The 19003-nt window shown below is 42.9% G+C and overlaps 2 protein-coding genes and 1 pseudogene across 3 annotated transcripts in view; 1 reads left to right on the forward strand and 2 right to left on the reverse strand.

Annotated features, from left to right (window-relative positions):
* Positions 1 to 19003, reverse strand: part of LOC115581340 (golgin subfamily A member 6-like protein 22) — a 132311-nt gene that overhangs the window by 55367 nt on the left and 57941 nt on the right. The window lies entirely within an intron of this gene.
* The window catches only part of LOC115581398 (GTPase IMAP family member 8-like), a 33422-nt pseudogene that overhangs the window by 4405 nt on the left and 10014 nt on the right, over positions 1 to 19003 (reverse strand).
* Positions 1252 to 7212, forward strand: LOC115581381 (uncharacterized). 2 transcript variants are annotated; one of them, XM_030416425.1, is made up of 11 exons: positions 1252 to 2900; positions 3298 to 3732; positions 3897 to 4053; positions 4177 to 4267; positions 4369 to 4739; positions 4944 to 5171; positions 5290 to 5426; positions 5532 to 5627; positions 5795 to 5911; positions 5987 to 6141; positions 6232 to 7212. In XM_030416425.1, exons 6-11 carry the CDS (start codon positions 5090 to 5092, stop codon positions 6308 to 6310), a joined length of 666 nt encoding a protein of 221 aa, XP_030272285.1. In that variant the 5' UTR covers positions 1252 to 2900; positions 3298 to 3732; positions 3897 to 4053; positions 4177 to 4267; positions 4369 to 4739; positions 4944 to 5089; the 3' UTR covers positions 6311 to 7212. The 2 variants fall into 2 exon arrangements, with proteins under 2 accessions (XP_030272285.1, XP_030272284.1); XM_030416424.1 differs by having other exon boundaries at positions 1252 to 3732.

A 19003-nucleotide genomic window follows, 5' to 3' on the forward strand; every position in this document is an offset into this window, starting at 1 on the left:
ATCCAGACAGTCATGTAGAAATGATGTGATTATTGTTTAAATTGAAAGTACTTACAAGTGATCTTGTTATCCTGACTCAGCCTCTGAAGTTCAGCTTGTTGTCTGTGGATTTGTTTCTCTTGTTGTATGATTTTATCCATCTGTGCATGTGCCAGTGTTTCAGTTGTATAGCAGTGTGGTTTATTTTTAGACTGGCTATTTTCTTCCACTGTATCCAACATCTCAGAGATCTGCTGCTTGTTGTTGATGTTGAGAACAACATATCTTCCTCCACAGCTCTGAAGGAGCTCCTGGATGTCTCTGTTTCCCTTTACAAAGTTAACAACAGCTGGAGCTGTAGGATCTGACTCCACAGTGAACAGAATCAGGATGAAGTCATTGACTCGAGAGCTGAATGTGTTCTGGATGGTCTTTAACTCACTCTTGTCTTCATCAGTGAGGGGACCCACAGGTAGGACCAGGATGAAGGCATGGACGCCCTCAGGATCACAGAGGGAGATACACCTGAGTGATTCCTTCATCACTTCCTCCTGAGGTTTTCCACACAAGGCAGGCAGCTCCACCAGGGAAACCCAACGTCCACACACCTCTCCCTGACTCTGAACACACTCTGATGAGTTGGAGACTGAAGGAAACTCTGTCTGACCTAAAATGGCCTCAGCTGCTGAAGTCTTCCCTGCTCCTCTCCTCCCACACAGAACCAGGTTTAAAGCTGCTCTGATGTCTTCAGACTTTGGTCTGATGGTCTCTTCACTGCAGGTGAGGAAGGCTCCTCTGTTTTCATGGACAATGTTCTCAATCTTCTGCATTAATGACCAGTGGTTGTCTTCAGACATGTTGTAGTGTCTTCCTCCACAGTCTTTAAGGAGCTCATTAACAGAGAAAGTCATTTTCTTCCCCTCATGTGTGATGATGACCATCGAGTGTTTTAAAGCATCTTGACCAAACAAACTCAGGATGAACTTCAGAGTTTCTCTGTTCTTCTCTGTGAACTCAGAAGGATTCACTAACAGCAGGAGAACATTTGGTCCAGGAGGACAAAGACTGATGCACCTCTTCATCTCTTCTCTCACAGCTTCCACAGACAGACTGAACATGTTTGGAGTTTTAACTACTGTTACAGGATTTCTTCTCCACTCTCCACATGTGGCCACACACTTCTTGTTCTTTTGGTTATCAAAAGCTTGGTCCCCGATGATGAAGTTACCAAGTCTGGTCTGTTTGTCCTCACTTTTTCCCAACAGCACAATCCTGAATCCAGATGCTGTAAAACAACAGAGAGGAAGATAAAATGACATGAGAGGCTGAACTCACCACACTTACACCACAACATGATGTGTAAGAGTGTTTCATTGATTAATTTAACTTTTCATTTATTTTTGCTGTCATACATTTTGTACACTGGGTGGCAGTTGAATTTCCATGGGACTGAATTTACACTGAGAGCGTAATGCAGCCAGGTGCTTTGCAGTTTTTGGTTGTGGCACTTGCATGAAGTGCAGCAGTGACTTAAATTTGGTTAAGCTTCTCTACTGGGTTCTACTTCGATGCACATTTTTTTGGGAGTATTTGTAATAGTGCTGTGCGATATGGACAAAATTTCATATCTTGATATAGCTAATTTTATCTCCCAATAACGATATATATCCCGGCGTGTCTTTAAGTGGATGTTAGCTCGTTCTCCGCTGCAGTGGCAGAGCAGCCTTCTCTGTGCCGCGATGGGAAACATAGAACCAGCGGATTTAATCAAAATTAGTTTGTACAGCGGGTGGCTGTATCTGATCAATTATGGTAAGTTTTATGTTATTTGTTTTGCAATACGTGAAAATATTCACAATAAAATGTGAGCTAATTTCACAGTGGTTTAGTGGTTCTTCTTCTTCTGGGTTTCACAGCAGCCGGCATCCAAAAGTTGCCTTGCTGCCATCTATGGGACTAGCACCTTACTGCATTATATCCTGCTATAAAGACCTGTGTCTTTTAAGAATTATAAAAACAGCATTTTCCCCTCCTGCTTGACTTCTAAAATACTTTTCAGAGATACTTCTTCCAAGGCAATTTCTTGCAATTCTCTGAGTCAATCTCGTCTTTGGCAGTCATAGTTTCTACAAGAAATCAAAGCATGTTGCACTGTCTCAGATTCCTGACATGAACACAAGCCACAGAGCTTTTATTGCAGCTCCTTGCACTACTTACAGGCCAGATGTACTAAACGCTCATGTTGGGTCTCTCCTCCATCACACCAACATCAATATGGCAGCAAGCAGAAGCAAATGTAAACAGTGCCACATTGTTTCAAATGTATATGTTACTGATTATAATGAAATATCCATTATAATATATCCAATAGTTAGCTTGCACTGTTTTCATGTTGTTGGCTTGTCAATCGCGGCAGCATTCGAGCGGGTGGGTGAGCGCGCAAGCGCGTGCATAGAAATATTGCAAAGGGCAAGCAGTTTGCTTCGCTTGTGCTGCCTGACCAGAGCTTGCCCATTGAGGAGTCAGAGTGCAGACCGCCAGAAGCCAGAAGCTAGAAGCTGGATTAATTTACCGGACTGAATTTGGTGAGTGATAGTTTCAATCATTTTTATATTTTCTCATAGCCTATATCTAAGTTACCCAGGAGCTCTGTTGGCATAGGCTTAGTTAACGTTAACTACAGCTTGATGAATTGAGTCATTGAACACAGTGAGGGAACACAACGTTAGCTGCTAGCCAGCTAACGCTCTGGTGGAAAATTATTAGCTAACGCTACTTTTAACTAGATATTGTTACTGAAGTTAGCTTCGAGCTTGTATAGCTAACGGTAAATCACAGAAAGGAAACACTGGTTATAGTACTTCTTTCTAATATTAATTGTATTTCCAGGACGTGATGTGAGAGGACTGACAAGGCTGAAGGTGAAGTGGTCCATCGTTCTATCAATAAGGCTAAACTAGAGAACACCTTAGTAGTAGATACTGTAACCCAGCCTCTGAAGCCTTTGGTGACACATAAAACATAATGAACCATGGCATGTTCTGAATTTTTAATAGCAGGCTTGGATGGTATTTATTTATTCATTAAAACTTAATAGAAAGTGGTTTTGAGCCATTTCAAATTGTGGAAGCTGAGCGTCTCGCGTTCGTAGACTGTGCACTCCATCCACTGACAATCAGGGCATCATTTCTTCCTGCGTGGGAGAAGGGGAGAGATCCACAACTGAATTTCGTGGTGTTTATGTGTCACGTAAGGCTTCAGACGATGGGTTACAGTTAATACTAAAGTACCGCTAACACTAATACATTATTTTTGCAGAATGAGTGTGTTAGGGGAGAAGGATGCAGCTCTTATTAAACAGCTGGATGCTGGGCTGAAATGCAGCTGGAACTGTTCCTGGCTAAAGCTCGAGGGAAAGGTGTCAGTCACAGGGCAAGAGCGGTCCTTTCGTCTAGGTGATGTTTTCAACAAAATCAACAGGCAGGGATTTGCCAGATCTGGTCTTTGCCACAAAGACATCAATTATGCAAACAAAGGCAGCCATGCTTTGCAGGCTCACTGCCAGACAGAGATCCATAAGAAGAAGGTGGAGATGATCAGGTCCCACATAGTGTTGCCAGCACCTTCTTTCCAGGTTCATCTAGGTAAAGTCCTGCAAGCCAGAGTCAAGCAAGCCAGGGCCCAGAGACTATCAGGCAGCAGTGCCAGGGAAAGATTCCTGTACCTGTTACAAACCGAATTGCAAATGCAGAGGTAGGTGGTGTAGGTCTGTTAGTTAGCACAGGCAGCATAGACAGAGTACACAAGCACTTTGAGATTGTTTATTTAATGTAAATGTATTATTACTATTATTATCAGTATTCTTATTATTCACAATCATACACTATCTTACATTAATTACATAAATTGTGTTTTAGGCAATGGTTCTTGGAACGTTGGTGGAGCATTCCGTCTCCTTCTCCATGGCTCCTGTAATTGTTGAGGTTGCCCAGACGCTTGCATTGGACAAACCAGCTTTGCAGGGAATGAAGCTGTTGCGGACGACAGCTTCATACAAGATGGTCCATGGTTTAGGTATTTACATTTTCTTTCTTATTTTCTTATACTGCTATGTTGCCAGAATGAACTGTATGCATATTTATATTGAATCAATTAGATTATGCATGTGGTGTGACAAATCTGTCCAACTTTGCATAGGGCGGACCTACTCTGAGAGGATCTTTTCTAACATGAGGAGAATCTCCTTTTCATTAATTTAGATGAGAGCACCTCTAATAACAACAAAAAGGTTAGTCTCAAATCAAACTATTGCCATCAAACTCCTTCTGTTTTTGCTTCAGTGTATGCCTTTTAAAATGTTGCATGGCTAATAAACCTTTTATGTTGAAGATCCTCTCCATGCTGGTTTGCTATTACCATGAGGACTATAGGAAGGTGATGGTGGAGCATTTGGGGTCCTTGGAGGTCCTGAAGGTTAACGCTGCTTCATTGCAGAAGGTGCTCTGCAATTTTTTTCTGAAAGATAACATCCCGTGGCAGAACCTTGTCAGTTTGTTGATGACTCATGTGCTGTAATGAGGGGCAGCAAGACAGGCCTCGAGACCAGGATCCACCAACACTGTCCCAACCTGCTTGATGTTGATGGAGACTCCTGCCATCATATCCATAATGCCGCAAAGAAATTCTCCGAGCCCTTTGACAGCTACCTGGAGAAGCTGTTCAGCGATCTTCAGCTTGACCATCAGTGGATTCCAGACCAGGTAAACAAAATGCCAAGCATATTTGACACTATAGTGCTTCACCGTCCTCTTACACTCCACCCATGTGAATTTGGTATAACCTGTATTTGTCAGCTCTAGTCTAGACCACGGCTGCTGTCCCTACTGTACTGTACTGTGACAAAACTATGGAATGTGTATAATGTCTATGTGTTTCTTTTAAAATATTTTTCTGTCTATTGTCAGGTGATGTACCTCAAGGAGATAGCCATGATCCTAAATCTCCCTGCCTCCAGCCCACAAAGGGGCTTTGTTCCTCATCGCTGGTTGTCTGCATATGATGCCAGCATGGCAACCCATGCCATGATGCCTGCCTTACAAAGTCCTCTATTATGGATACCTCTCCACTGCGTCTAAAGAGCTGTATAGGAAGAGCCAGAATCAAGGTGATTCAGGAGGAACTCAACAGGAAAGGTGATGAGACTTCCAATAGTCCAATCCCTTATAATAATTAGCACTTATACTTGATATGTAGTTACTAATCAGTAGGAATATGTATTGTTTTTCACTTACATTAACTCATCTTTCACAGGCATGACTCCACAAGGCAGTGAGAGAAAAAGGAGGGTATGTCAGAAGTTGTGGCATGAGGAGACGACAACAGTCCTACGGCTCAGCATCTACATGGGTGTGCTTGCTATTCTCAAGGAGTATGTCATGGTTTTCCAGGTGGGCGCTAGTTGTGCTAGGAATTACTGCAACTTGACTGCACCTGCATGCACATCCAATGTTGGCAGTCAATCAATTTCATAAGAATTTGTTTTACATACACAGGGTAGCCAGACATTAGTCCACAATCTTCATGATCGGCAGCTTGAGCTGTTCCTGGCCTACTTGGCTTGCTTTGTGAAGGCCGAGCATATTACTAAGGTAATTCCTTACACCCACTCTGCCTACATAAGTTGATTGATTTCATCCCCATTTCTTTTTTTCTGTTGTCTTTGCCACTAGTTGAGTATTGCCTCTTTTGTTTTCAACCTGGGGTCTTTTGAAAGTCACTTAAGTTATTACTCCCATTAATTACTTTCCTTACACAGCTGTCTCCCAGGACTCTAAGGGAGTTGGTCCTGGAGGATCATATGCTGCTGCCCTCCAAGGAAGTATATGTGGGACAAGAGGCTGACACGTTCAGGAGCCAGAAGCCTAAACATGCTGTAAATATCCTGTATGGCTTTTTTTCTCAATTGTTTTTGAGACTTAAAATAATGGTCTTTGGTGTTTTGTGTCAGTTGTTGGTGCCATTCCTAGCAGACGTCAGGAAAGCCTACGTCACCACTGCAGTGTACCTCCAGAAGCTCCCCTTGGCCAGTCCGACTCTGACAGCCCTGTCTGCTCTGGACCCTCTTCTGAGAGGCCACTCACAGGCAACCATCCAGTTGAAGAGGTAAAAATTACATTTAAAGTTTTTTTGCCATATTACCAGGTGCTTTGGGATTCTTGCACTGATTTAAAATTCTCATTCATTTCTTTGCAGGCTGAGTGGTATGCTGAAGCACCTTTTGCCAGCAGACCAGGACATCCAGAGAGAACTTGTGCAGTTAATGTTGACCTAACCATCCACAGTTTCAAGGAGGGTGAGAGCATCATGGAATGGTGGGGTCATGTCTTTGACAAGCCAGATAAGTACCTCTCCCTGAGTGCGCTGGTTAAATGTTACCTCTCCATCTTTCATGGACCAAGAGTTGAGTCTTCGTTTAGTCTAATGAATGATGTGATTGACAAAAGGAGTGGCAACATGAATGTTGAAACATTTAATGCGATCCAGACAGTCAAGTACACCCTGCAGTCCAGGAGGAAGACAGCCATGCGGCTCTTTAGAAGGGAGGACGTGAAGTTTGGGGAGGTGGACAGAACAATGTGCAAGAACATTAACTCTGCAGCAGCCACATATAAACACCAGCAAAAGGTGAACAAGAAGGAATAACAGCAGCAACAGAGCAAGTATGGCTCTCAAGCAACTGGCAGTGCTCAGCAGGCCAAGAAACAGACTGCTGAAGGAGAGAAGCGGGCAAGGCTGAGACATGTGGCAACACAGTGAAAGTGGGCCATGGAGACACAAAGTTTTTGAACTTTGGAGCTAAAAACTTGAAGTCTATGTACGCCAAAACTCTCACAGTGAAACATTATTGAACCCAATCTAACTAAATTGAATTGGCAGTACCTGTACCAAAACTCTTACATTGAAACGCAATTGAACTCAATCTAACTGGATTGGCAACACCTCTTGCTCAGCTCATAGTGGAGGCTACTCTACATAAAAAAAATCACATCCTTAAAATTGAGAGAGATGATGTCTTTCATTGATGCCATAGTAACACCTATACTTACTTCATGGCTACTTATTTGATTACTCATGTCCACAAGTGGGCTAGACTTTTGGCCAACTGACTTCAGTGCTGCTCTTTCCTTGCCTTTAATTCAATGTTTAACTTCTTAATACAATATTTTTTCAGAACCTGTGCTTGGCTTATTATTGCATCCACTCAACTCATTTGGCTACTGTGAAATTGGAAAAGGGAAACTTTGATTCTAAATCAAACATATTTTTTTCAGGCATGCTCTGTCTGCAATCGCAAATTGCATTTCAGGTTGATGGTATGTTTCAATAATGGTAGAAAACTCTTAGGTTGGTTTCTTTGGCCCCCCCAAAAAATCTTGTCTGTCAATCATGATGGAAGAATGCATTAAGCCATGTTGGTGCCCTTACCACATTGTGCCTCATATATTTATTGTAAATGTTAGACTAAGTGACAGGCTGGCATGCATATTTATTTTATCCGCAGGCGCCCTACAGTGTCCATCCGTCCAACCGCCCGTCCGCGCGCCCTTCTCAACTTTTTCACCCCTGACCCGTTTTCATGCCTGCTCACATTTGCCCCTAAAATAATCTATGCACGAACCGGGACAATGATTTCGGCGCACAGTGTGCAAGCAAAGGTCATAAATTACCAGATGCGACATTACTGCCCAGTGTCAGTAGTAGAGCTGGGTGCAATTCATCGATGTGGCGATGCGTCACGTGACGATTTTGCATCGATTAATTAATGCCGATTCTTTTGCCGCAAGACCGGAACAAAAAACACGTAACCGGAACCTTAGAGCGTGCCCCGTCCGGACTGTTTAGTGAGTGGGACCACAACAAACGAAGCAGTAACGTTAGTTTCGGTTAGCGGTGCGCACCATGGAGCCGCGCTACAAACTCCCTCACTGATGAGTGTGAGTGCCACTCTGCTCTATCGTGTTTGTGTTGTGTTCACCTCACTGTACTGAAGCTCCAGACTGAATAAGTTCACATGGATCCAAGTTCTCCGTCGCTACGACGGATTTCCGTCATTCAAACTTCACAGGGGCAATTTATGAGATCGATGTAGATCTATTGGCTGAGCTTTATTGACAGATTGTCACACTCTGCAGCCAATGGTATCGTTAACAGCGTGTGCTGCCTGACCAATGACAGTGCAGTGACCCACACAGGGCGGGAGCTAAACACGGAGCGGTGCTAAAGTTTAGCTGCTTAGCTAGCAAGGACTCGTTGCGCTGCTACGTTATCCATTTTCTTTGAGTTTAGTCAACACGTGAGAACTCGTCTGACACGGAGAGTCTCCTGTTGTGTGCTACATGTGTGAAATAACAACTATAGTCTGGACTTTGTCTGCAGTGTATCTGTGTAAACGGCTTCATTCAGCGTCTCTCCCCTCTGGCACTGTCAGTTACCATGGTTACAGGAACGCCCTGAAACTTTATAATAATCAATAAGAGGTTTTTGGTTAGTTTAACTGTACAAAATCATGAATGTAGCCTGATTGTAGCTCAATGCTGCAATCTTGTGTAAAGCCTCAGAGCTTCTTTGATTATTAACAGCATGTTAGTGATGACAGAAAGGTGATAACTCGCCATCAGACTGTCAAGGCTGCAAATGTTGCTGTTTGTATGGCTCACCTTAACAATATTAATAATATTATTAATAATATAATAATAATAATAATAATGACTGATAATGATGATGATGAGAAGAAGTAGAAAAATAGAATACTGAAAAGCTCTGTAGATGGTTGATTATTTGCAAGAGTAAAACTTGAGGGAAGCTTGGCAAAAAAAAGGCACAGTTTGATTTCATAGATTGAGAATTACATTGAAAAGACAAAAAACGTTTCAAGTGCAAATAGAACAGCTGTTCAGATCCTCCTCCTCCTGTAAAACACTGTTGGTCAAATATTAAAACTGGATGTCTGCATTAAAAATCGCAATAATCAAAGAATCGTGGCACAAATAATCGAATCGAATCGACAGTCGTTATAATTGAAGAATCGAAGCTCCCATAATCGAAATCGAATCGAATCGTGAGGTACCCTTGTTGGAACACCCCTAGTCAGTAGCAGGAGGACAGTTAGCTCAACTCCCAGAGCCTCACGCTGAATTGCTGGAAACTGATTTAAGGACACAGACAAGACCCAGTTGCTATGGACGCTCCTAGCATCACAAGCCGACAGAGGAGCAAACAGAGGCCTTGTTACCGAGGACAGAGGCGCGGCGGTCCAGCGGGACTGAAAGCTGGGCTGGAGGAAAATCCGCGGAGAACGCCGCTTCCCTCCATCCTACTTTCCAATGTTAGAAATGTACATGCTGTATTTTTTTTTTATCCTGCACTATCCTGAGCCATTGAAACTAAATTTCGTTCCCATTGCACTATAAATTTGGAATTCGGATGACAATAAAAGACCAAGTCCAAGTCATTAAATTACTTAGCATAAATATATTAATACAAAATAATTGCATTTTTTTTCAATATCTTCCATCTCATGTGACCCAGTGACTCCAAACGAGCAGCAGATTGTGTTCCTAAGTGGGACAAATAAGACACACCTCTTTTTATTGTATTTTAGTGCTTCCTCTGTTTTATATGATTGATATGATGTGATATTAATATGCACTTGGACAACTGACATCCTTTGTTTTTAGTACACATTGGATAAAAAATTAAATTAAAAAAATTAAAGCAAACACTAAATCATTTTGTTTGTGCTGCCTATTTAAGTGTGAAGTGTTCGATAAATCGATAAATAAATAGTTTTTGTGCTCCCAGATGTTTTACTTTAGGAAAAATGTCAGCTAAGAGCCCTTCTCCTCTCACTCATTGATAAATTCTAAAATTGTTAACCACAAGACTCTCAACCTGCCCACTGTGCTCAGTTGTCCAGTGAAATAGCAGCACATCAAATTGGAGAGTGTGAGAGTAAGCAGAGATTCAACCATACATGCTTCAGCCTCAGTCAAACTCAGATGAGGAATCTGTTGTGCATCCAGAGGTGGTAAACAACCAAGTACAAATATTTTGTTACTGTACTTAAGTAGATGTATCAGGTATCTGTACTTCACTTGAGTATCTCTTTGACTTTCCCTCCCTGAACACAAGTATCTGATTTGATGGATTATTGTTATTTGGCGTCATCGCACGTTGCCTTCCCACCATCAGCAGACTGATGTGGACCAATCAGAGCACATCACGCACGGCAGACGCAGCGAGACGAGACAAAGACGTAAAAGCCGTAAGAAGGCGTAAACAGACAGAGAGGGAGACTGGAATGTGGAGAAAAGGCGTGTTAGTGTCTCGTATCTGCAGAGAGTTTCTGATTTTCTCTCTGTGTTGCTGCTCGGGACGCTTTACCAACCCAACATGTGTCTATTTGACGTCCTGGGAATGAGACTCAACAATCAACTGTCTTTGTGGTGCGTTCAGGAACAGCTGGGACAAATCCTACTGATTCTACCTTTAACTTTAATAGTCTTTGAATTCTATTAATATGACGTGAGCTTCAGTTAGCTTTGAGCACAAATGTCCTTCAGAGGGAGACTTTTTACTCTGATACTCTGAGTACATGTCAGAGCCTGTAATCTATTACTTTACTGGAGTAAACAAGCTGAATCAGTACTTCTACTTTTACCAGAGTCTGTTTGTACACAAGTATCTGAACTTCTACTGGAGGCCAGACTTTGAGGACTTCACACTCGATAATGTTTTGTAATTTTTGAATGTTTTAAGCTTCATTTTAAGGAAAATGCAGCATTAGTTCCTTTAAAATGTATGCTCGTATTTGCAGATGTAAAGTAGCTGAATCCGAATTTAACAGATGGATGAATTGTGGTTTAATTAATTTGTTTCTAACTGTTCTAATATAATTAAAGATGATTTGTGTGAACAAAGTTTTCATTGTCAGAATTGTTTCTGTACTTACCAGCAGCTTTAACAGCACTGATGATGGATGTCTGTGTTTCCTTTAGTTTGGGGCTTTGATGATCAGCTGGTAAAGACGATGTTGTGTCCTTGAACACATCACAGCTGACGTGATCTCCATTATTCTCCTTTACAATTTGACGCAACCGTGTCAACATCTCTGAGTGTTCAAGATTCTTCTGCCACAGAAATCTGAATCTACACATTCTGATCATGTCTTCTATTTGAGGATCTTCCATGTATCTTTCCATCAGACCTGGACTCTCCTCTCTGGGTGCTGACATCAGAACCAGTGAATGATTAAATGATCGATGACTGAAGTTTACAAGGATTGATTGCAGTCTCAGTTTGTGTTCCTCAGTGAAGTCTTCAGGCTGTAGAACCAGCAGGAACACATGAGGTCCATGAGCAGAGAGTCTCACACAGGTTCCTACATGTTCTGTCAGTTTGTTTTGAGGTATGTTGGGATGGAGCAGATCTGGGGTGATGATCAGAACTATTTTGTTCTTCTTTAATGTTCCACTGACTCTCAGACAGCCGTCTGGTTCTTCCTCAGTGTTGAACATAGTCTCTCTCAGTATGAAGTTCCCCACTGAACTCCTCTGAGACCAGCTGTTCCCCAGCAGAACCACCCTCAGCTCAGACACTGCAGAGAAAAGGCAGAAAAGGACAAACATAGATCCGATTTATTCAGTTATAGTTTTATTGCTGTTCAGTTATTTATTGACAGAATTAAACTTTAAATACTGTAAACTCAGAGTTCTTTAATAGCAGGATGACACAGTTCAGTTTGACTCACTGTTAGGTCGCAGGAACTCATAACTGCTGCTGCGCTTCAGAGGGTACGGATTATCTGTGAATGTGAGGAAACAACATATGTTTACTTATTTACCTCTTTAATCTGTCGCTGACCTTCCCAGGACACTAACACTGTCAGCATTCATGCAGTCCTCTAAAACTTTGGACCACTTATGAAATAAACACATGGGAAACATCCAGAACCCAACATCATCATAAAGGGACCCAATCTAAAAGTGACCCTAGGACAGTGAGACCCAGCACTGAATGTGGTGGACCTGAACTGACCCAAACAACACCAACGATGGGAGCGGCATGATGCTCCACCAAATAACCAGCGATGTCACAGGTGATGGACAACAGGTAAATTTTCCTGCTCAGTTTACATTCAGACATATTTTTCTCCTGGAGTGATGAAGATGATGATGATGTAACCGGTCCACTTTGATAAAATTTTTTTTTGGGGGGGGGGGTTTTTTGGGTTTTTTTTAAATATGATTTATTTATTGAGTTTTCAACAAAAAAGAACAGACACAGATCCCCATTTACATCTGAGTGGGTAAGATACAACAGTCAATTGAATGGGGTGAGGTAAGCCCTAATAGCAGAAAGTGGTGTTACACTTAAAACAAGAGGATAAAGTCTGTCAATACCCACACAGAATCACAAACCTGCAAACACATAATACCAATGGGAAAAAAAGAAAACAAAACCAGACAAAGACACCAAGACAAAAAAAAAAAAAAAAAGAACGACACTTAAAAGACACTAACAAACGAGACAAACTGTGTGCTGCTAGTACAGTGAGAGATCGCAACCCAGCCAGGAGCTACAAGAAGGTGCTGTTCAGGGGGCCGTTTCGTCAGTGGGGGGAGCAACCAGCTGCAGAGACTGGAGATGCTCTTGAAAAGGTTGCCAAATCTTTAAAAAATTTTCATTGGAGCCACGGAGGGAGTGTTTGATTTTCTCTAATTTCATAAAGGATAAGGTATCCCTTATCCAATGGGTGTGGGATGGGGGAGACGGGTTCTTCCAGTGCATCAGAATCACACGCCTTGCTAATAATGTGAGAAAAGCCACCAGTTCGGTGAAGTAGGATGGCAGTGGGTTGGTAGCAGGCAGGACACCGAACAGGCCTACCAATGGTGACTGGAGGACTTTGGTAGACGTGATGGCCGAGAGTGAGTCAAATACAGACTTCCAGAACCGAGAGAGAGCGGGACAGGTCCAAAACATGTGACTGAGGTTAGCAGGCGCTAAGTGACACTTATCGCAATTCGGATCGGTGCCTGGATAAATGCGAGCTAGTTTGCTTTTAGACCAGTGGACTCTATGAATTACTTTGCACTGCAAAACCCCATGCCGGGCACAAATAGATGATGCATGGACCCATTTCAGAGCGGACTGCCAGACCTCAGGCTCTATCTCTATATTAAGATCCTCGGACCAAATAGTGCGCAGTTTATCAGAGGACGAGGATTGGTGTGTAAGGAGAGTGTTGTATAGCTCTGAGATGGTACCTTTAAGGTAGGAGTTAATATTTAAAATAGTGTCAATCAGAGTAGAGGGAGGAATAGCAGGGAAGCCAGGGAAGCAATTACGGGCAAAGTCTCTGACTTGTAAATATCTGAAGAAGTGGGATCTCTGCAATTTGAATACGCCCACTAGTTGGTCAAAGGATGCAAATATTCCCTCAATGTAAAGATCTTTGACAGACACAACCCCAAGATCCCTCCAGGCTGCGAAAGCCTGATCATTAATAGAGGGAGTAAACAGAGGGTTAGAATGCACAGGGGATAAAAGAGAAATTGACTGTAACCCCAAATGGCGTTTCAATTGAGTCCAGATCTTGAGACAGTTTTTTACTACAATATTATTGGAATAAGATAATGGTGATAATGTCAGGGGGAGGCACAAAAGGGACATTAGAGAGGAGGAGCCACTTGAGGCAACCTCAATTTGCAGCCACGGTGGAGGCTGATTGTTAATGTGATACCAGTGCAGTATAGATCGAATATTAGCGGCCCAGTAATAGCATAAAAAGTTCGGTAGTGCTAGTCCACCCATTTCTTTGGGTTTTTGTAGAGTGTCTTTCCGAATTCTGGGAGGTTTTTTGTTCCATATGAACTGCGAGATCAAGCTGTCGAGTGAATGGAAAAAATGTTTTGGAATAAAGAGGGGTATAGATTGAAAGAGATAGAGGAATTTGGGAAGAACATTCATTTTAATACAGTTTATCCTGCCAGCAAGAGATAAAGGTGTGAGAGACCAACGGTGGAAGTCTTGAGTCAGTCGAGCAAGCAGAGGGGAGAAATTACATTTAAACAAATCAGAGTAGTTTCTGGTTACACAGATGCCTAAATATTTGAAATTACTTAAGGACGTCTTAAATGGCAAGTCGGAAAGGGGATAGGCTGCAGCTGCAGTATTAATGGGCATAAGCTCACTTTTCTGAAGATTTAGTTTGTAACCAGAAATTTGCCCAAATTCCTTCAGCATGGCCAACACAAGGGGGACAGATCTGTCTGGGTCAGAGATGAACAGTAAGAGGTCATCCGCATACAACGAAAGTTTGTGCTCAACTCCTCCCCTCCAGATGCCCGGGGCCTGACTGGACCTGAGAGCCACTGCCAGAGGTTCAATGGCGATGGCGAACAGTAACGGGGAAAGTGGACAGCCCTGCCGAGTTCCGCGATTGAGGGGGAAATAAACAGAGTAGTCATTGTTTGTGCGGACACAGGCTAGGGGGGATGTATATAAAAGCTTTATCCAAGAAATAAATGTGTTGCCAAATCCAAAGTGTCTCAATGCTTGGAACAGATAGGGCCATTCAACACGGTCAAATGCCTTCTCAGCATCCATTGAGATTAATAATTCTGGAGAATCCGAGGATGAGGGTGAGTATATTATATCAAATAGCTGTCTGACATTGTGAAAAGAGTGTCTATCCTTAATAAACCCTGTTTGGTCTGTGGAAACTATAGTAGCCAGAACAGACTCTAAACGTTTTGCCAGCATCTTAGCCAATAACTTGACATCTGCGCAGAGCAGAGAGATAGGGCGAAAATTGTTGCAAAACAGGGGATCCTTATTCTTTTTTAAAATAAGAGAAATAGTGGCCTGGCGTAGTGTTGGAGGGAGGATGCCAGACTGTAGAGATTCATTAAACATGTTTAGCAGAAGTGGAGACAGCTTATCAGCAAATGTTTTTATAAATTCAGCTGGAAAGCCATCGGGGCCTGGACATTTCCCACTCTGCATGGACAGCAAAGCTCTTTTAAGTTCGCCCAACGTAAAAGGTTCATCCAGGCCAGAAGATGTTTCAGGGTCAATGGAGGGGATGTTTAAGGACCCAAAAAAGTTTTCAAATTGTGCCTCATCAGACGAGCACTCAGAAGTATATAAAGAACTATAAAAGTCCCTGAATTGGTCATTAATGGTTTGAGGATTAATAGTTGTTCCACTGGTAGTATTAATTTGGGTAATGTGCATTGACGAAGAAGATTGGCGGATTTGGTGAGCTAGTAGTCGACTTGGTTTTTCTCCGAATTCATAGTAATTATGCCATGTTTTTAATAGAGTTTTTGTTGCCTCAGTAGAGGCCAGAATATCAAATTCTGCTTTTTTCATGAGCAGTTCCTTAAAAAGATTCGCGTCAGGTGAGGCTATACATTTTGCTTGCAGTTCTGATATAGCACTAGAGAGACGCGTACCATTTTCAGCAGCAATCCCTCTATGGTAAGCAGAGTAGGATATTACTTCTCCCCTTAAATAGGCTTTGCATGCCTCCCAGATTGTTGCCGCAGACACAGCCGAATCAACATTAGTGGAAATAAAGAGGTCAATGTGACTGTTGATAGTATTAACAAAATTGGAATCGCGAAGAAGTAGCGCATTAAAGCGCCAGGGGGAACGCGACAGGGACCTACCAGGAAGGCAAATGTCAACTGTGACCACTGCATGGTCTGAGATTACTATAGGGCTGTAGGAGGATGAGCTGACAGAGGAGAGTAATTTGCTGTCAATTAGAAAAAAATCTGTTCAGGAGAAAGTACCATGGACAGGGGAGAAAAAAGAGAACTGCTTGGCACTAGGATTGAAAAATCGCCACACATCTGAGACTGCATATTGCTCCATGAACAGCTGAATGACTTTGGACGATTTAGATTGGGCACACGGCTTGTTAGACGAGCGGTCAAGTGAGGGATCAAGACAACAGTTAAAGTCACCACGAGGATGAGCTGGCAGGAATGTAAATCAGGGAGGGAGAAAAAAAAGGTTTTGAAAAAATCCTCATTGTCCCAATTTGGACCATACACATTTGCCAAAGTCAGATTATTGCCACAAATTTTCCCTGAAATTATAACAAAGCGCCCATTGGGGTCTGATATGACCTTGGACACAGAAAGCGGGACTGATTTGTGGACAAGAATTGCAACACCACGAGCCTTACTTGAGAAGGAGGAGTGGTAGAGCTGGCCTACCCACCCTCTACGGAGCTTAAGGTGATCTGATGGCTTGAGATGAGTTTCCTGTAGAAAGGCAATTTTAGTGTTTAGCTGTTTTAGATGGTTAAGCACTGTGTTACGCTTTACAGGAGAGTTCAGCCCCTTAACATTCCAACTAATAAATCTTAAAGCACCCCTAGGTGTTGTCAAGGAGTTAGAACTTAACATACAGTGATATTAGGGGGCCTGGGTGGATGTTGTGCCAGTACATCTCTCCCCCCATGACTGGCGCCCCCGCCCACAAGTCAGCAGCATGATGAAAGAGGGTGCCTGACTGGGCCAAGCATGCCAAGCTGCAGGAGCAGCACACAGGTAACAACAAACAGACAAAAGATAAACAAAAAAACACAAAACATGGATCAGATGACAAGACAGGAAACCTAACAGAAAGAACATCAAACATACAAGCCTCCCCCCACCCATCCCCTCCCCTTAGCCCAAACCCCAGTGAAGTTGCTGCAGAGGACAGCAACCCACAACTCTCTGATACATAGATCAGCATATCTAAATACTTCCTTAAACCCAACGCTCGATTCCCACAACATAACGTTAGTAAACTTTAAGAACAAAGTTAAACCTTTTTAAATACCTCGAGCAAAAAAACATAACAATCATAACAGTCACACATTAAGGCACAGCCAATGTAATGGCCAGCTGAACATGAGCTTATGGCGGTCATAACTCTGCGGTCAATCTGTTCCAAAATATATACAGTGATAATGTCCACCCCCTCCAGTTAGTCAGGCTCGACAGATGTTAGAAACAAATAGAAAAATAATAATACATAGAGTGAAGAGATGAAGAAAAACATATTATATAATATAAATATATACACAATAAATCGTCCATATATATATGTATATACATACACACACAGAGACATACACACATATACATATATATATACATATACACATATATATTATGCAAAATACTCGATACAACTAATTCATAAAATGAATATTTTAAAAGTACAACAATGAGCCAGAATGCAAGGCCACATATCTTGGTAAAATGTTAAACGGATGGGATCAGTCAGCCTATATGACGAGTGTCAGGGGCAGAAAACACAGTCTACAGATCGAGACGAGACGCAATCACCCATCACGAAACTACAGACTGCACTGACAAGAATAACAAGAGGATAAAACAACAATGGGAAAATATGCCAGATCACTTGCTTACGGATCTTTGTGTAAACCCTGGACAAACTTGACCGCCGCTGAAGAAGAGGGGAGCCAGATCTTCTCCCCGTCAGGCATGGTGATGCGCAGCTTGGCTGGGTAAAGGAAAGCTGGCTTGTAGCCGCGCTGGTACAGTTCGGCCATGGAGGTCTTGTACTCGGCGCGCTGCTTCAGCACGTCGGGACTGTAATCATCGTAGAAGCGGAACTTATGGCCTTTGTAGGTCAGCTCACCTCGTCTGCGAGCCTCGCGGATCACCAAGTCTTTAATTTGGAAGCGGTGGAAGCGCAGGATGACGGGCCGTGGTCTGCCTCCCGGCGCAGGTTTGGGTGCGAGGCTCCGGTGCGCCCGGTCCAGCTCAGGGGGTGAAGTGAGGGTCTCCGTGCCGAGGACATCAACGAGGAACTGGGAGAAGAAAGCGGATGGGCGAGGGCCCTCAATCGATTCAGGCAGGCCGATGATGCAGATATTTTGGCGCCTGCTGCGCCCCTCCAGGTCCGCCACTTTGACTGTGAGTGCCTCCTTGTCTACCTGCAAAGCGGCGCAAGCAGACTCAAGTTGTTGAAGCCGCTGGTCAACCTCGGTGGCGTTAACCTCCAGAGAGCTGACCCACTGTTCGTGGTCCGTCACAGTGGAGTGGATGCTATCCAGCGTGGATGTCAGCGAGTCGAAGGATGACTTGAAATCAGCCGCCAGAGCCGCCCTGTGCTCCTCCAGTAACAAGCTAATCTCGGACAAAGTTATGCTAGCGGCTGGCGAAGTTTCCTTGTCCTTTTCAGCGGTTTTTCCTTTAGACTTTGACATTGTTAAGTAATCAGTGCAGCTCTAAAAACCTGATGCAAACAGTTTGAGACAAAATATACTGAAAAATCCGAGGTTTAAAAAGGTAATCAAAAGGGCGGTAGTGGGAGCAAATTGAGCGCGCGTCTACCCTGTGCGTCTCATACCGGAAGTCTTGATCAATTTAACATATTGGTACCAGAGATGGGTAATCAGGTTTGCGACTTTGACTTAAATCGCACACACAGTGATTTGAGACTTGATTTGAGATTCGCCCTCAAAAGACTTAAGACTCGACTCGGACTTGAGATTTGGGACTCGTAAACAACATTTACCGTATTTTTCGGATTATAAGGCGCACTTAACATCCTTTAATTTTCTCAAAAATCTACAGTGCACCTTATAATCCAGTGCGCATTATGTATTAATTCTGGTTGTGCTTACTGACCTCAAACTGATTTTATTGATTGATTGATTTGATTGATTTCTCCAGTAGGGAGATTTGTTTTCACTGACAGTACATTACACATCTTTGACGACAACGGACACTACACATCAACAAACACAGAAAAGAAAGAGACATACATAGCAACAATAACAACAAAGACAACTTATATGACAGCACAAAAGCGGACAGACAGATCAGCGGGGCCTGCTGTTCAAGGCAGCTATGGCTGCAGGGATCAGGCTTTTCCCCAGCCGAGCCCTCCTGAACTTAATGGTTCTGTACCTTCGCCCTGAGGG

Source organism: Sparus aurata, chromosome 5, assembly GCF_900880675.1.
Source record: "Sparus aurata chromosome 5, fSpaAur1.1, whole genome shotgun sequence".
Classification (NCBI taxonomy): domain Eukaryota; kingdom Metazoa; phylum Chordata; class Actinopteri; order Spariformes; family Sparidae; genus Sparus; species Sparus aurata.